This window comes from Salmo trutta, chromosome 31 (genome assembly GCF_901001165.1).
Source record: "Salmo trutta chromosome 31, fSalTru1.1, whole genome shotgun sequence".
Taxonomy (NCBI): Eukaryota; Metazoa; Chordata; class Actinopteri; order Salmoniformes; family Salmonidae; genus Salmo; species Salmo trutta.
Genome location: NC_042987.1, coordinates 7513227 through 7532933, shown reverse-complemented (window position 1 = coordinate 7532933; position 19707 = coordinate 7513227). Strand labels below are relative to the sequence as shown.

General features: G+C 46.6%; 1 protein-coding gene across 1 annotated transcript in view; it reads right to left on the bottom strand.

The window, feature by feature from the left end:
- Positions 1-284: 284 nt before the first annotated feature.
- LOC115169410 (leucine-rich repeat and immunoglobulin-like domain-containing nogo receptor-interacting protein 3) overlaps positions 285-19707 on the bottom strand; it is a 58994-nt gene continuing 39571 nt past the window's right edge. Inside the window, exons 2-4 of the mRNA XM_029724992.1 lie at positions 2677-3289; positions 1819-2562; positions 285-1639 (exon numbers count right to left, since the gene is read on the bottom strand). Of these exons, the coding sequence (XP_029580852.1) occupies positions 1067-1639; positions 1819-2562; positions 2677-3228 (1869 nt within the window). The 5' untranslated portion in view covers positions 3229-3289 and the 3' untranslated portion in view covers positions 285-1066. The remainder of the gene's footprint in view (positions 1640-1818; positions 2563-2676; positions 3290-19707) is intronic.

Genomic DNA, 19707 nt, shown 5'->3' with positions numbered 1-19707 from the left:
AAAGAGGATGCATAAACATACTCCCTCTCCCCTTGTCCCACTGACCCCACTACTCCCTGCTGCACTGGCCTGTGTATTGGTTGTCATGATTACCGTGCGGCCCGTGCCCAATGGGTTAAGCTTCCCAACCAAACCCTTGGGGCGTCGGGCCGTCATGACAACCGTTGGCCAGTGGCTTTGTTCCAACTCACACAGCTAACCTTGTTGCAAACGGTCACGTCTGAAAGTAAAGTGGGCCCAATTTAGAATATATGGTCAGAATATACTTTCTTTTCATGTTTTTCTTTATGTTTCTTCTGATCTTTTTTGACATGAATTTGAAAGGGTCAAATGATTGAAGTAATTTTCTGTATTAATTTCACTTCGATTCAATGTCTTTCTGGAGTCCTTGTCTCAGCACATCCTTCCTCAGTTCAGCTGTGGCCTTGATGCTGTCTTATAAATGTGACAATGGAAATCATATCCAAATGTCTTACAAAAATGGCTTGTTTTTATTCAATACTATAATCTTTTTACTATACAACTGACTTTAAACTGCAATATTTACATGCTATTGCAATATTTCTCAAAAAGGCAGAATTTAAGAAAGCAAGACTACAAATACTGTGATAAGTTGATGGCCGCGTCTCTCCGTGCCCTCTGTGCAATGACCACTACAAGTACACAGCTTCCAGGAAGTCCTTTTCACTTCCTGTGATGTCACTTCCTGTGAGATAGACATAACTACAAGCATTTCACAACACAGTAATCACCCAGTAAAAGATCACACTAAATTCTTAACTTCTATAATTCTTATCAAGCTCAATGACAATATTTTTTCACTGGAAAATTCTTATAATTATCTTATATACACATTTGTACCACAAGCTGAATAAAACCAGTAAGAGTTGGTGAGATCAAGGTCATCATCAAATCGAATCTGGCCATGCCATGTGTGAATACTGTATGGATTAATTATTATTATTATTATTTTTTTTTATCTTTGCGAGTCAGCGCTGTGTGTTTTGTCAAACACGTTTCCGGGACATGCTTATGCCTCCCCCGTCTGGCCCTTGGCTGCGTTGTTTCATATCATCTTCATGTTGAATTTCCGGGCCCCTCCGGCACTACCCGTGGCCGCAGGCCCCTCGGCCTTCCGGAAAGGGGTCTCCACTGTGAAGTTGTTCTTGCGCTGGCCCCGCCCCCTGCTCCATGCAAACAACAACAGGAAACAGAAGAGCACCACGCCTAGGAAGGTGATGCAGCCCATAGCCGTGGAGACAAGAATGGTGGTCAGGTCCAGGGTGAACTTGAGGAAGACGCGCGTGCTGTTCAGGTTTGTGTCGTTGAAGAACTCGCCGCCGTACAGCGAGCGGTTGGCAAAGAAAGCCGACGCGGTATCCAGCGGCGCGCCCCGGACGGTGAGCATGGCAAAGTAGGTGTCGTTGCCGCCGGCGTTGCTGGCGATGCACATGTAGGTGCCACTGTCGGTGACCTGGGCATAGCGGATCTCTAGCGTCCCTCCTGGGTGGACAGTGATGCGGCCATTGCTCTTGGCTGTGATTATTCGGCGCTGAGGGGAGATCCACATGATGTTGGGGGCGGGTTCTCCCACGGCACTGCAGAGGAAACTCACTGGCTGGCCCTCACGAGCCGTCACCTTAGAGGAATGAATGAAAGGATGAATGAATTAATGAATATATAAATTAATTCGTGAATAAAGTATTAGTCACAAATCTGAAACAGGCAACAAAGCTGTAAGTACTACATATCAATGTGTACCTACACTGTAGTTACATTATGCTTACGTGTACAGCAAAGTGGGATAATAACTCTTACCTGTTGAAGCTTGCGGTTGCGTATCTTGGGCTTCTGGCATGTGAAGTGATCGAAGAGCGCTGAGTCGGTGAAGGTGCTGAGGCTATACCCCTGCACCTCCTCCGGCCCAGCGCACACGGGCACCCTGCCGTCAAAGTTGAGGGTCTTGCGTCTCTGCAGGATCCACAACAGACGGCAGTCACACAGCAGCGGGTTCCCGTCCACCCGCAGCGTCTCCAGACTGTTGACAGAGTGGAACGATCCCTCCTCCAGGGTCTGGAGTTCGTTGGAGGAGAAGTTGAGGACCCGGATCTGTCTGAGGCCTCCCAGGGAGTGGGGCTCCACCGTAGCTAGGCCCGTGTTCACCATGATCAGCTCCTTGAGCCTCAGCAGGTCCCTGAAGGCCCAGGGCTCCAGGGTGGTGATGGGGTTGAAGGACAGGTTGAGATGAGTGAGGTGGATCAGGTTCCTGAAGGAGGACGAGGGGACGGAGGTGATGTTGCTGTTAGTGATGGACAACCAGGACAGGTCCAGGCCTTGGAAGCTGAGCGGGGAGATGTACTCCAGATAGGGCCAGTTATCGATCTCCAGCCCCCGCAGGTTGTTAAGCTTGCGGAAGTTGTGGTCTTCTAGTGCGGCGATGCTGAGGTGCCGTAATCGCAGAGTGACCAGGCTGCGTAGGTAGGACAATGTCTGGCCAGAGATGGACGTCAGGTTGCAGTGCTCAATGGTCAGGTCCTCCAGCCCCAGCAGACCAGAAAAGGCCTTCAAATACAATCAGATTGAACTTGATTAGATGTGAGTGCCATTTGTGGAAACATAATATAATCAATAAAAGGTTAGAGAAAGTACTTGGAAAACAGATGGATAACAGCTTACCTTATGAGAAATGTAGACCAGGTCGTTGTCTCCCACCTCCAGATGTCTCAGACTCCTCAGGTCCTGGAAGGTGTAGTCCAACAGAATCACCATCTTGTTCTCACTCAGGTCCAGCGTGGTCAGGTTGCCCAGCTTGGCGAAGGCCCCCATGGGTACCAGCTTCAGCTGGTTTCCCCTCAGCTGTAACACCCGGAGGCTCTGCAGATTGACGAACGCATTGGGCTCCAGCGTGGCAATGAGATTCTCACTCAAGTCCACCACTTCAAGGTGCGGGTATGGTGCCAAGTCGCCCATTTCGACCCAGCGGAGCCGGTTCCGGCTGAGGTCCAGGAGGCGGGTTTCCGTAGGGATGCCCTCTGGGATGCCGGTGAGGCGCCGCCGTTGGCACGAGACTGACCGGATCTGGGCCGAGCACTCGCACCGCGGCGGGCACGCCTGGCAACTACCTGGCAGCAGGGCTATAATGGCAACCAGTAGCAGGGCCGGCCCCCAGAGACTCACCCACCGCCACAGCGTCAGGGACCACACACTGGGGCCCAGGGAGCCAATCATGGCCCTGGTGGTCACGGTCTGACTCCTAGCCTATCACAGGCAGGGTCAGTGTACTACACACCTATAGGGAAAGGGAGACAGAGGGAGGAGAGGTTATTGAGAAAGTTTGGGAATAAAGAGTAGAGGAGTAGGGAGGAGAAAGGGAGAACATGTGAGGGAGAAGGTAGATAAAGACAGAGAGAGGGAGGTTGAAGAAAGAGAGGGAATGATGGAGAAAAATAGAAGGGAAAATTGAGGTAAGAAATTGAAGAGATGGGGAAGGGATAATGGACAGTACAGACAGAAAATAGTGTGGGTGAAGGGAGGAGAGGAAGACAGATGGAGAAGTATTTTAAAACACCTATCAACACATTTATGTTCATAAAAATGACATTCAGTGTCCTGGATAATCCATTCTCCTTACTATACAACTGTCATTATGCCCCTGATAACCAGAGAGTGTAGACATCACAGCTACTTTACAAAGCATTAAACAACTGTCACAATATCCATCGTGGATTTGAAAGGAGGACCAAGGCGCAGCAGAAGTGTGGACACTCATGTTTCTTTAATTAACAAAACAAGTAAAGTATCCACTGGAAAAAAACAATAAACAAAACAATGAACAGTACTCACGATACGACAGGGTAGCAGGCTAAACCAAAAAAAGCAGTGCTCACCACAATTCCCCACAACCCCCAGTGACAAACATACTCCTACATATATGACTCCCAATCAGGAACAACGATCCCCAGCTGTTCCTGATCAGGAGTCACAAGACACAGAGAACATTCAAACACACAAGACTGCCACGTCCTGACCCCCAAACTACTACAACAGCTCCATCTGCTGGTCAGGACGTGACAGTACCCCCCCCCTCAAGGTGCAGACCCCGGAATGCACCTAACCACAAAGCAAAACACCAACAAACAAAATCCCCAACAAAACCCATAAACACTAACCCTTAAACAATAAGGGAGGGAAGGGAGGGTGGCTGCCGTCACCGACGGCACTGTGCTACACCCTCCCTCCCCAACCCACCTATCCTGGAGGTGGCTCAGGTGCTGGCTGTTCCAGGCTGTTGGGGCGGTCTGGCCGCTCGGGGCAGTCTGGGCAGTCTGGCCGCTCGGGACAGTCTGGGCAGTCTGGCAGCTCGGGACAGTCTGGGCAGTCTGGCAGCTCGGGACAGTCTGGGCAGTCTGGCAGCTCGGGACAGTCTGGGCAGTCTGGCAGCTCGGGACAGTCTGGGCAGTCTGGCAGCTCGGGACAGTCTGGGCAGTCTGGCAGCTCGGGACAGTCTGGCAGCTCGGGACAGTCTGGGCAGTCTGGCAGCTCGGGACAGTCTGGGCAGTCTGGCAGCTCGGGACAGTCTGGGCAGTCTGGCAGCTCGGGACAGTCTGGGCAGTCTGGCAGCTCGGGACAGTCTGGGCAGTCTGGCAGCTCGGGACAGTCTGGGCAGTCTGGCAGCTCGGGACAGTCTGGCAGCTTGGGACAGTCTGGCAGCTCGGGACAGTCTGGGCAGTCTGGCAGCTCGGGACAGTCTGGGCAGTCCGGCAGCTCGGGGCAGTCTGGGCAGTCCGGCAGCTCGGGGCAGTCTGGGCAGTCCGGCAGCTCGGGGCAGTCTGGGCAGTCCGGCAGCTCGGGGCAGTCTGGGCAGTCCGGCAGCTCGGGGCAGTCTGGCCACTCCGGCAGCTCGGGGCAGTCTGGCCCCTCCGGCAGCTCGGGGCAGTCTGGCCCCTCCGGCAGCTCGGGGCAGTCTGGCCCCTCCGGCAGCTCGGGGCAGTCTGGCCACTCCGGCAGTTCGGGGCAGTCTGGCCACTCCGGCAGTTCAGGGCAGTCTGGCGACTGTTGACTGGCGGGCAGCTCTGACGACTGTTGACTGGCGGGCAGCTCTGACGACTGTTGACTGGCGGGCAGCTCTGACGACTGTTGACTGGCGGGCAGCTCTGACAACTGTTGACTGGCGGGCAGCTCTGGTGATGGTTAACTGGCGGGCAGCTCTGGTGACTGTTGACTGGCGGGCAGCACTGACGACTGTTGACTGGCGGGCAGATCTGACGACTGTTGACTGGCGGGCAGCTCTGACGACTGTTGACTGGCGGGCAGCTCTGACGACTGTTGACTGGCGGGCAGCTCTGGCGACTGTTGACTGACGGGCAGCTCCTGCCCCGTCAAACAGCCCTTGTGCCCCCCCCTAAAAAATTCTTGGGGGTGCCTCTCGGTCTCCCTTACCCATCGTGTCTCCCAGTCCTCGCCAGCCTTCTTCCGCTGCTTGGTCCTATGTTGGTGGGGAATTCTGTCACAATATCCATCGTGGATTTGAAAGGAGGACCAAGGCGCAGCAGAAGTGTGGACACTCATGTTTCTTTAATGAACAAAACAAGTAAAGTATCCACTGGAAAAAAACAATAAACAAAACAATGAACAGTACTCACGATACGACAGGGTAGCAGGCTAAACCAAAAAAAAGCAGTGCTCACCACAATTCCCCACAACCCCCAGTGACAAACATACTCCTACATATATGACTCCCAATCAGGAACAACGATCCCCAGCTGTTCCTGATCAGGAGTCACAAGACACAGAGAACATTCAAACACACACACACAAGACTGCCACGTCCTGACCCCCAAACTACTACAACAGCTCCATCTGCTGGTCAGGACGTGACAACCACCACTGACACCATCACTTTACAGCCCATTATTTTGTTTATGATAGTTAAGATACAGATGTAGGATCTTTATTGGATCACCGTTCAATGCAGGAAATGTTAAACTTGCATTTGAGCTTTAAAAAGACTTATGAAGTTTGTAATTTCCAGACTTTCAGACTTGATTTTCCCTTATGAAAAATGTACCAACCCCTACAAAAATGGCCATCAATTATAATCCACATAATAAATCCCATTTCCTGTTGCTGCAGGATTATTTTCCTGCTGTAGCAAACTGGCTCAAATTAAGATCCTACATCTGTAGTGAGGATACTTGTTCATTTATCTATGAGTGTAGCAGTAGAACAAGGGCATTGGGAATCACGTGAGTGAGAAGCAGCCTGTGAATTCATGCATGTTTCCTCCCCTTCTTTCCTCCTCGCTATGTGCTTTCTTCATATCTTGACACACACTGAATTCATCACACACAACATATGATGCGATGCAAATAGACAACAGGGTTAGCGTGGAAACATCCCCTGAAATGCCTGTAAAATCTGTGTATATGTGTGTCACAGTGACATGAACACATTTTCTTCATACAAAGACTCACATACACCAACATTTTACAGACATTTCAGATAACGTTTTCAGGCAAACCCTGTTGTCTCATTGCCACTATGAGTCATTTTGTGGGAATGTGTGTGCAAGTGACTGTGAGTGTGTCTTTGAATGTGTCATTTTACTTTGAATAAATTAAAAATGCATGTTGTTCTTCTCTCCACAAAAAAAATTAAAAAAGCTAATGCTTAAACGTTCCTTCAAGCAACATGTCAAGTCGCCCACCCAATGTTGTCATTGAGTGATTTGCCAGAGGACACCAGCCAAAAGGTTCAGAACGTTCAGTACTGCCCCAATACACACACACACACACACACACACACACACACACACACACACACACACACACACACACACACACACACACACACACACACACACACACACACACACACAGGTTCAGCATTGATTGCACCGAATCTCATTTACATCAACAACCTACGGAAGAGTTATAGGTGATTAGGTTGCCAAAGTCAGTGACCTTGGTTGAAAATTTCATAAAGAGGATGTGATGCTCCTTCAAGTGGGACAGGGAGTGATGACAAGTTAGTGTTTTTATATTGGGACCAGAACCCAGACTTCACCAGGCCCCTGGCTTACAAACCTAGAGCTCCATCTCATTAGTCCTGTATCTCATTCCCTCCACGTCTCCAGTTAAACACTGGAAGAGAGCTGAGATCAGCTCAACACAATTAGCACATCAGAGATAAATGGGAGCGGGATCGACACTGACACCTGTGGAACACCCTGTCAGGGATCAAAGATGAAACAGGTACAGTGCAGCCTGTTTAACAGGAATTAAAGGCCGCACAAGAATCTTATTATAAGGAAACACTGAAGATTTTTTATTCTCTCTAAAATCTAAAGGCTGCTATTTTAAAAAGACCACGATTAAAGGACTGATGATGCAAAGTATTGGCTTCACTTAGCTGTTATTAGTGGTGAAACACCATGAAAAAAGCAGACATTAAAACTTCTTCAGGATTGGTGGGTCCCCTGTGGGATGGTTGAGCTAACGTAGGCTAATGTGATTAGCATGAGGTTGTAAGTAACGAGAACATTTTTCAGGACATAGACATATCTGATATGGGCAGAAAGCTTAAATTCTTGTTAATCTAACTGCACTGTCCAATTTACAGTAGCTATCACAGTGAAAGAATACCATGCTATTGTTTGAGGAGAGTGCACAGTTTTGAACATGAAAAGTTATTAATAAACAAATTAGGCACATTTGGGCAGTCTTGATACAAAATGTTGAACAGAAATGCAATCGTTAATTGGAACAGTCTGAAACTTTGCACATACACTGCTGCCATCTAGTGGCCAAAGGAAGGTGACGGCTCGTGAGGGCCAGCAAGTGAGTTTCCTCTGCAGTGCCGTGGGAGAGCCCACCCCCAACATCATGTTGATCTCCCCTCAGCGCCGAATAATCACAGCCAAGAGCAATGGCCGCATCACTGTCCTCCCAGGAGGGACGCTAGAGATCCGCTGTGCCCAGGTCACCGACAGTGGCACCTACATGTGCGACACCAGCAACGCCGGCTGCAACGACACCTACTTTGCCATGCTCACCATCCGGGGCGCGCCGCTGGATGCCGCGTCGGCTTTCTTCACCAATCGCTCGCTGTACAGCGGCGAGATCTTCAACGACACAAACCTGAACAGCACGCGCGTCTTCCTCAAGTTCACCCACCATCTTTGTCTCCACGGCTATGGGCTGCATCACCTTCCTAGGCTGTGGGGCCAGACAGATTACCAAGACATGTACTCAAAGCATGACCGGACCAACTGGCAAGTGTCTTCACCGACATTTTAAACCTCTCCCTGACCTAGTCTGTAATGCCTACATGTTTCAAACATACCACCATAGTCCCTGTGGCCAAGAAAGTAAAGGTAACCTGCCTAAATGATTACCGCCCCGTAGCACTCACGTCGGTAGCCATGAAGGGCTTTGAAAGGCTGGTCATGGCTCACTACAACACAATCATGCCAGAAACCCTAGACCCACTCCAATTCGCATACCGCCCCAACAGATCCACAGATGACGCAATCTCAATCACGCTCCACACTGCCCTTTCCCACCTGGACAAAAGGAACATCTATGTGAGAATGCTGTTCATTGACTACTGCTCAGCGTTCAAAACCATAGTGCCAACAAAGCTCAGCACTAAGGACCCTGGGACAAAACACCTCCCTCTGCAACTGGATCCAGGACTTCCTGACGGGCCGCCCCCAGGTGGTAAGGGTAGGCAGCAACACATCTGCCACTCTGATCCTCCACACTGGGGCCCCTCAGGGGTGCGTGCTTAGTCCCCTCCTGTACTCCCTGTTCACCCACGACTCCGTGTCCAAGCACGACTCCAACACCATCAGTAAGTTTGCTGATGACACAACAGTGGTAGGCCTGAACACCGACAACGATGAGACAGCCTATAGGGAGGAGGTCAGAGACCTGGCAGCGTGGTGCCAGGACAACAACCTCTCCCTCAATGTGAGCAAGACAAAGGAGCTGATTGTTGACTATAGGAAAAGGTGGGCCCGAACAGGCCACCCATTAACATCGACAGAGCTGAAGTGGAGCGGGTCGAGAGTTTCAAGTTCCTTGGTGTCCACATCCCCAACGAACTATCATGGTCCAAACACACCAAGACAGTTGTGAAGAGGGCACGACAACAGCTTTCCCCCTCAAGAAAAGATTTGGCATAGGTCCCCAGATCCTCAAAAAGTTATACAGCTGCACGATCGAGAGCATTCTGACCGGTTGCATCACCGCCTGGTATGGCAACTGCTCAGCATCTAAGGTGCTACAGAGGGTATTGCGTAAGACTCCAGTCACAGATTCCTGTCAAAGACTCCAGTCACCCAAGTCATAGACTGTTCTCTCTGCTATCACATGGCTAGTCATCTCTCCTCCTTCCAGGCTTTTTCTTCTCTGGACTTTATATTGTGATTGGCAACTTTCATATATTAGGTGCATTACCACCACCGACGATGTTTGTCTTTCAGTCACCCACGTGGGTATAACCAATGAGGAGATGGCACATGGGTACCTGCTTCTATAAACCAATGAAGAGATGGGAGAGGCAGGACTTGCAGTGCAATCTGCGTCACAAATAGAACTGACTTCTATTTGGCACGCGCAAGCAATGTTGGTGCAATAATTGAATAATTTAGATTTCAAAATGTATTTTGCAATGCTCACGCACATGACGCGAGCGGTGTAGTCAGGGTATTAGTGTCAGGGTAGGCAAGAGGTCAAAACCGTGAGGACCAGAAAAAACAGAGACTAGGAAAAACAGAAACTCGGAAAACAAGCTGGAAAGCTTGACAAGACAAGAAAAACCGGCAACGGACAAACAGAGAACACAGGTATAAATACACTGGGGATAATAGGGAAGATGGGCGACACCTGGAGGCGGTGGAGACAAGCACAAAGACAGGTGAAACAACTACAGTGAATACAATTTTTTGATGTACGGCACACACACACACACACACACACACACACATACACACATACACACGTACACAAAGCCCCTGGTAAACCCACACAGATTGCTGCCTGCTTTCAATCTTAGCCTGAGGCCTATCTGGGAGAGGTCCCCATCTCAATAGAGAGCTTGAATACACAACTAGATCTCAAGTTTAGAAAACAAGCCTCTCTCTTTCACTCACTCACGCACACACACACACACACACACACACACACACACACACACACACACACACACACACACACGTCCCCGCCCTGTCAAAACATAGCACAGCCAGACACCTCATATATCTGAAGGATCCTGCCTGTTTTATGATAGCTGGAAAATGAATTTTTGGGGGGAACGTGACAAATATAGCTACTTCTTCATGACACAACCTCTGCAGCAAGAGATGAGCGGTCAAAATACCCAGCCAAGCTTCACTCTCACTTCATTGCAAACCAGCTTAACAAGACCACTGAACAACCACTCTCATAACTTATACCAGCCTATGGGTGTGTATGTGTGTGTGTGCATGTGTGTCTGCATGTGTGTGTGTGCCTGTCTGTTAGTGTATGTGTGTGTGTGTGTGCCCTTGCCTGGCTTCTCTGGCTGTTATTCAGTGTGATGGATGAGGTCTGTAGGTCTCCTCTCCCCTGTGTCATCCTACGGTTCACTGACTGAGTCACTGCATGAATGAGGACTGTGAACAGGGCCAAGGGCAGACCTCCCCCAGATGCTCCAGTATACTCCATTCCATCACCTCCCCTTCTCCTCCCCTAGGTCACTGCTCCGTTTGTGGGGTGAGTGATGGAGGCAGTGGGGCCTCTGTCTGTGATGGCTAGTCCTTTTATCCAACTAGTTCTCACAGTCTCATGTCTGAATTAGACATTCATCCATATTTCTCAAACGTCAAATTTAGAAGTGTTTAAGGTGAAGTTCAGGCATTAACTCAGAATGTTTAAGGTTATGGTTAAGTTTAGGCATTAACTCAGAATTTTTAAGGTTATGGTTAAGTTTAGGCATTAACTCCAAAATCGTAAGGTTAGGCATTAACTCCAAAATCTTAAGGTTAGGCATTAACTCCAAAATCTTAAGGTTAGGCATTAACTTCAAAAGGTTATTAAAGGTTTGAGATAGGCTGAAAACAAACATCTCAAAAATAACTGTCTATCATTGGATTTGAACATGCAACCTTTGGCACCAGCGGCAGATGCTTATGGGCCGTTGGTGCTTATGCCCATCTGCCATCCCTGCACACAACACCCTAGCAAAACCGAAACCTACTTGAACGTAACAGCGCTCATTGTTGCCCCTAGTGGCCGGTTTCCAGGTGCTCTCCCGATGCCCTCAGACGTGGATGGATGTTGAATACTGACTTGCATCACGGGTGACCTGGCTAGTTTATCAGATGTATCACTATCTGCTGTTGCAAACTATAAATACTGTCGATAAGTGTTGTCATTGCAGTTGGTATAGTGTTGTCTGTCTTGTTGATGTACTGTATGTGTTGTTACTGTTGTTGATTCATTGTTGTTAGTATACTCGTGTCATTAGCCTGTCCATCTGTAGGACACCTCAGGACAGAAGTACATGGCTCTGATAGAGAGGACAACTCTGTATCTATACAGGAGCTTTATCTTTGACTCCCACACTCACAGACCAGACAGGTCTACAGCCCTGTTAACATGCATCATTAGTGCAGCCAGATGGCAGTAGAAAATCATGATCTCCTAAAAATAACATTTGTAAATCCCACATATGGAAATGGAATTCTAATCAAACCCAATGGAGCTACCAAACATTAATAGCTAACTTTGTATATTGAATATGCAGACAAGACTGTGAAAATATTGATACGAAAACTACAGTTTCTGTCTGGCTCTCCTCATTACTGGGCTGTGGGTCAGTTTGAGAGCTGGTTTCACCACCTGCCTAGACATGCACGCACGCACACACACAAACACACACACACACACACACGTACACACGCACACACATGCAGAGGCACAAACACACCGCCCAGCTGCGCCCCTCTGTTGGCCAGGGCAGCACACCAGCGGTACCCAAACTCACACAGTGTTGTGAATGTCACACCAGCCAGATGTAAAGACTCCACCTGAGGGAGATGAGAAGGGGTAGAGGAGCAGACCCACCACTGGTCCCCAAACACACAGAACAGCATGATCCCACACTTCACCCAACACTGGCCAGATGTCCACGCAATACCACTGGCAAATTTTATTTAGGCCTAGATTCAATCTGTTCAGTGTTAACAGGCGGTTACCGGCAACTGCATAGCATGTCATTGCTTTTGTTTAGGAGATGTTGAAGGTGTAACTTTGTTGGAGCTGTCAAATCGGTTAGCGGCTGCTGTTGTGGTCATCTGTCCTTAAATCCCCCCGCATTAGAAGTTCAGCATGAGAAAGTGTACAGACAAATACAATAAATAGAGAAAATACAGAAATAATGACACTCGATGAAAATAATTAAATGATATAATAAGGATTTATATCAGCCTTCTTGAGTAGTAGACTACGTCACAGATTCCAGTTTGTACTAATGCGACCCAAATGAGAGGAGCCATTTTTAAACTTCCGGTCACAAATGATTGAATATTTCAGTGGATTCTATGTCATATAATTTGACATATCTGAACCAATCATTATAAACAATTACTTCAGTAGATTGATATATACAGTTGAATATACAACTAATATATACAGTTGAAGTCGGAAGTTTACATACAATTAGGTTGGAGTCATTAAAACTAGTTTTTCAACCACTCCACAAATTTCTTGTTAACAAACTATAATTTGGCAAGTTGATTAGGACATCTACTTTGTGCATGAAACAAGTAATTTTTCAAACAATTGTTTACAGACAGATTATTTCCCTTATAACTCACTGTATCACAATTCTAGTGGGTCAGAAGTTTACATACACTAGGTTGACGGTGCCTTTAAACAGCTTGGAAAATTCCAGAAAATTATGTCATGGCTTTAGAAGCTTTTGATAGGCTAATTAACATAATTTGAGTCAATTGGAGGTGTACCTGTGGATGTATTTCAAGGCCTACCTTCAAACTCAGTGCCTCTTTGTTTGACATCATGGGAAAATCAAAAGAAATCAGCCAAGATATCAGAAAAAAAATTGTAGACCTCCACAAGTCTGGTTCATCCTTGGGAGTAATTTCCAAACGCCTGAAGGTACCGCAGCCGTCATTCCTCTCAGGAAGGAGACGCGTTCTGCCTCCTAGAGGTGGACGTTCTTTGGTGCAAATCAAAGTCAAATCAATCCCAGAACAACAGCAAAAGACCTTGTGAAGATGCTGGAGGAAACAGGTACTAAAGTATCTATATCCACAGTAAAACGAGTCCTATATTGACATAACCTGAAAGGCCGCTCTGCAAGGAAGAAGCCACTGCTCCAAGACTACGGTTTGCAACTGCACATGGGGACAAAGATCGTACTTTTTGGAGAAATGTCCTCTGGTCTGATGAAACAAAAATAGAACTGTTTGGCCATAATGACCATTCTTATGTTTGGAGGAAAAAGGGTGAGGCTTGCAAGCCGAAGAACAGCATCCCAACCGTGAAGCACAGTTGTGGCAGCATCATGTTGTGGGGGTGCTTTGCTGCAGGAGGGACTGTTGCACTTCACAAAATAGATGGCATCATGAGGCAGGACAATTATGTGGATATATCAAAGCAACATCTCAAGACATCAGTCAGGAAGTTAAAGCTTGGTTGCAAATGGGTCTTCCAAATAGACAATGACCCCAAGCATACTTCCAAAGTTGTGGCAAAATGGCTTAAGGACAACAAAGTCAAAGCATTGGAGTGGCCATCACAAAGCCCTGACCTCAATCCTATAGAAAATGTGTGGGCAGAACGGAAAAAGTGTGTGCGAGCAAGGAGCCTACAAACCTGACTCAGTTACACCAGCTCTGTCAGGAGGAATGGGCCAAAATTCACCCAACTTATTGTGGGAAGCTTGTGGAAGGCTACCCGAAACGTTTGACCCAAGTTAAACAATTTAAAGGCAATGCTACCAAATACTAATTGAGCGTATGTAAACTTCTGACCCACTGAGAATGTGATGAAAGAAATAAAAGCTGAAATAAATAATTCTCTCTACTATTATTCTGACATTTCACATTCTTAAAATAAAGTGGTGATCCTAACTGACCTAAGACAGGGAATTTTTGCTAGGATTAAATGTCAGGAATTGTGAAAAACCTGAAATGAATTTGGCTAGGGTGTATGTAAACTTCCGACTTCAACTGAATATATATATTTTTACAATTCAAAACATGCAATTGTTTTTTTAGCTCTGTCTGTGTGTCCACAAATACATACGTCTGTCTGACTCTGTCTGTCTGTTTCCATCCCTGTGCTGGTATCAGGTAGTTTGTGTGTGTGTGTGTAAATAGGTCAGACATGTTGACTGGCATGGCTGGTATATGGGCCGTAGAGCATGGTCCTCCCTAAAGCCCAGCCTCTCTCTCCGTAAGCCCTGCCTGGGTTTAGAGACAGCAGCCTGCTCAACCATCCACAAATACACAACTACACAGTAGACATTTACTATCGCTAGAGACAGGGACAAACACACACACACACACACACACACACACACGCTTTATAAGCCTCGTAAACCTTCTCACACAAACCCAATTTAGTAGCAGTCAGGCGAGAGCAGTCATCCAGTCAGCAGGATATTCAGAGAGCTTCTACATTTCTTGTCACGAGACAAATTGAGGCGGGAACTTGACAAGTCTGTACTTCCCGGGGAAAGCTGACAGATAGTGATTTCCATAGCTAAGTACCAGTAAGTCCCATATTCAATCCATGCTTAGTTTGCCCATTTTAAACCCAAGCCAAGCGTAGCACAGGGCTTAGCATCACATTCCCATAGCTTTACTGTGGCAGTCCCACGGCCTCAATATGAGGTCACATAGAGAGAGAGAGAGAGAGAGAGAGAAGGAAGGAAGGAAGGAAGGAAGGAAGGAAGGAAGTGGAGAGAGAGGAAGAGATTTCGATAAACTCCCATATCTATTGAGTGAAATACCACAGTGTGCCATCACAGCAGCAAGATGTGCGACCTGTTACCACAAGAAAAGGGCAAACAATCTTCATTGAGGTTATATTTACAAACACCATTGTAAATACAACCCTTATGAATTTATTTTCCTTTTGTAGTTTAACTATTTGCACATTGTTACAACACTGTATATAGACATAATGACATTTGAAATGTCTTTATTCCTTTGGAACTTTTGTGTAATGTTTACTATTATTTTTTTCTATTGTTTATTTCACTTTAGTTTATTACCAATTTCCTTTGCTTTGGCAATGTAAATATATGTTTCCCATGCCAAGAAAGCCCTTTGAATTGAAATTGAATTGAATTGAGAGAGAGAGCGAGAAGGACAGAGACAGAGATATCTCTGAGAAGCCTAGCCGGAAAATATAAACTATGATCAAGACAGACACGAGTCCTCACATGAGCCTCAGCTCATTACAGAAACAAACACATTAACGAATCACAATAACAAGCATAAATAAGAGTCAGAGAGACAGGATACCCTAACGGTGATTCATATGTCCAAAGTTTTAGTCAGACATTCTGACGAGGGCCATAGGATAATGTCTTCCTGCTAAATAAATCAATACAAATATCAGCTTTCAAAATAAATATCTCCATCTTTTAAACTAGGCCAGAAAGCCTATGATAAGTTTTGTCACAGTCAAAGTTTTTATGCATTACATTTTGGGAGATTTCTATCTATATTTGATTGAAGAGTGCCTGTATCTTGAAAATGAATTACTGCATATCGATCCAAGGAAGGTATCCAAAAGATGTCATTGACATTATGAAGTTGACAGGCCAAATTTTCTGGCTTGAATGCCGACCAGCATTGTGTTTTGGGAAAGGGGTGTGGAGAAGAGAGCCAAGTTGTCAGGTGGCATGCTGTTAGCTATAAGTGGACCTCTGCTGCTCACTTTGGGCTGGCTGCTCACTTTGGGCTGGCCACAAAAGTGTCCAGCAGTCACGCACACACGCAATCACGCTTGCACGCACACTCACACACACACACACGAGCGCACACACACAAACACATACTGCATGCAGGCACCCACACATATAGACATGGACACACACTGCAAGGTAATAACATCCCTCCATGGCAGGCACCACTGTTTATGATGTCAGGTGCAACCGATGAATATGGGGCACATTCTGTATGCTCTCCATGTCAAACAATGAGTGAGAGCGAAAGAGTGTGTGCGCGGCAGAGATGGAGACAGAGAGAGATGAAGCGTTGAAAGACAGAAAGAGAGAGATGGGGGTTTTGAGAGAGGTGAGAGAGAGAGAGAGGTGTAAGGAATAAAAGCCACCGGGAAATTCTTATGTGCTGATGACACAAACCTCTCTGAATGGAGATGATGTGTGAAGGGCAGACTCTCTCTCTCTCTCTCTCGCTCTCTCTCGCTTTCTCTCTCTCTCTCTCGCTCTCTCTCTCGCTTTCTCACCGTTCAAAAGTTTGGGGTCACTTACAAATGTCCTTGTTTTTGAAAAAAAAGCAATTTTTTTTTGTCCATTAAAATAACATCAAATTGATCAGAAATACAGTGTAGACATCGCTAGTTAATGTTGTAAATGACTATTGTAGCTGGCCAAATCCAGATAAAATAGTCATTTACAACATTAACAATGTCCACACTGAATTTCTGATCAATTTGATGTTATTTGGATGGACAAAAAAATTTGCTTTTCTTTAAAAGTGACCCCAGACTTTTGAACGGAAGTGTTTATCTGTCTCTCCCTCTCTCATAACATCTTAGATTAGCTAGCATACCACATCTCTGATAGTACAAGCTCTTTTTTAAAAGCCTGCAAATCACACTGGAACTAGACATCAGCTAGGATGTCTGACACATCAAGTACAACTTCTGACATCCACAAAAGAGCAGAAAACAACAGTCCAAAAAAATAATTAATATATATATATATATATATATAGTTTCCTGATTTTTCTTATATCTCTCAGATATAGGACAGACACTTTAAAACACATTTTAAAACAAACTTTCTTTTGAGTTATTGTTTTTCTATGTATGAATATGTTATTCAATGCGTTTCTATGGGCTAAATGCAGTAAGGCTTAGACTCTTAACCTTTCCACGCGTGAGTTCCAAACTGTCGCCCCAGCCTGAGTTTTTTTGGGGGGTGATGTCAGAATGCACTCACTGTTCCAAAATTTGATCGTTACACAACAGGACAGTTAACCCACGCTGCCCTCAAACCAAGGCACGCTGCCTGCTAATTATCTATAGGCTATGTTTCAACTTGACAATTTCAAATTATTTGAATTGAGCGTGTTCCGCCTCCTCATTAATTCACATAAGAAGTAACCCATTTCACTGTTGCGGACAATTTATGTTTGTGGCTTTACTGAGCCGAACAAACATCTCTCTGATGAGAGCCCAAGCACTTCCCCCGTGTTTCCCCAGATCAAGTATGCAGACATTTGCGCATCTCTACAGGCCTTTCAGAAACTTTTCCCCCCTGGCACATTTTCTGGCTGACTCTCGCATTGCCTTCATTGTCGTTTTCCTTACAAATAATAACTTTGGACATGTGTGTATTCCTATCAAAGTAAGTACCTGATTTTCTGTATATTGTGTTGTCGTTTCTACAGTAGCACACATGATTTCTATGTGTTTGATGTTGTTCCATTCACTCCGTTCTAGTCAATATTATGAGCCGTCCTCCCCTCAGTAGCCTCCATTGGTGTGTTTGTGCATATGCGTGTTTATGTGTGTGTGTGTGTGTGTGTGTGTGTGTTTGTGTGTGTGTGTGTGTGTGTGTGTGTGCGTGTACGTGGATGTGTGGATTGTGGTATTAACCATAAAAGTTGCAATTTATTATTCAATACAGCACTCTAAGGGGAGTACACAGCCCGAGACAAAAAGGAACTAAGTGAGTCTTTGTGTGTCCCACTGTGTGTGTGTGTGTCCCTCTCCCCTTGTGTTGTAACAAGCCTAGAGACAGAGTGGAGCTCACCCGTCCCATAACTCTCAGTAATAAGCCTGCTACCAAGAGAAAACAAAGAAACGATCAGCTCCTAGGTGCGTGTTCCTTCACCCTCCCAGTTTATCAACCCCTATTAATATGAACGGGACCTTCCATTTCTCATTGTGCTATCATTGTCTCTCTGCGAGCGTCTCGACACACTCATTCCTCACTCAGTTATCTCCACACACACACGGACACAACACACACTCACATTTTGGAGATGTGCACAGTGGACAAAACATTTTACTGCCATTATCACCCCATTGGTTTGGACCCCGCCCCTTGCTCATTTTCTTTTTGAATATTGGCATCCTCTTCCTGTTGGATCTCACTGTGCCACAGGCCCTTGTATTCTCCCTCAAAATGTAATGGAAAGGGTAGGGCTACTGAAACCGTTGTCCACAAATACAATGTGCCCCTTTCTGAGGTAAGGATACAGCATGGTGATCACCATTGATCCAGATGTGCCAAGACCCTCAACATGCATTTTATCTGTGGTGGCGCCGGTGTAGACGATCAGGTCCTGTACATACACTGTTAGACAGTGACATAAAACAAAGAACTTGACTCAAAATCTGTGGTGCTTTGATGGGATGTATTGGCGGAATACAAGCCTCCCTTTCCAAACCATGAGAGACTCAAAGTACCTGTGAAGTACAAAAACTCAATGATGATGCTGCAGGACTTCCTTAGGCACCGTTTTGAGTAGATGTCATGAATGGGTGGGAGCATGGCCCCAGTGATATACTGGGCCGTCTTCAACACCCGCTGGAGGGCCATGAGGTCTGGGTAGAGCGGTTCCTGTACCAGGCCGTGATGCAGCCAGTCAGGACGCTCATGTTGGTCCGTGTCAAGTTCTCTTGATGTGGAAGCTGAGGAACTTAAAACTGCTGACTCTCTCCGCTGCATCCCGTTAATGTGGATTGGGGTGTGTCCTTTCCTCTGCTTCCTGAAGTCGACAATCAACTCCTTTGTTTTGCTGACGTTGAAGGAGAGGTTGTGGTTCTGGCACCAGTTCTGGAAGACTTGTTGTTGTTAGTGATCAGACCTACAACTGTGGTGTCATCAGCAAACTTGATAATGGAGTTGGTGTCGTGCTTAGCCACACAGTCGTTGTTGAACAGGGAGTACAGCAGAGGGCCGAGGACACTTCCCTGGGGGGCCCTGTGTTAATTCAGTGTGGAGCAGACGCTGTTACCAATCCTCACAGCCTGTGGTCTGCCCGTCAGGAAGTCCAGGATCCAGTTGCAGGGGATGGTGTCCAGGCCCAAGGCCCTGAACTTGGTGATGAGCTTGAAGGGAACAATAGTGTTGAACTGTAGTCAAAGAACAACATTCTTACATAGGTGTTCCTATTACCCAGGTGTGTTTGGGCCATATGAATTGTGATGGAAATAGCATATTCCGTGGATCTATTGGAGGGCTAGGCAAATTGCAGTGGGTCCAGTGTGTCCGGCATTCTGGTCTTGATGTGGGCCATGACCAGCCTCTCAAAGAACTTTATGATGACTGGGTGATAGTTATTTAGGCTTGTCACTTCGGTTTTCTTGGGAACTGGGATGATGGTGGTCTCCTTGAAACAAGTGTGACAGGGACAGGTTTAAGATATCCGAGAAGATGCCTGCCAGCTGGTCAGCGCACACTCTGAGGACACGGCCAGGGTAGCCATCT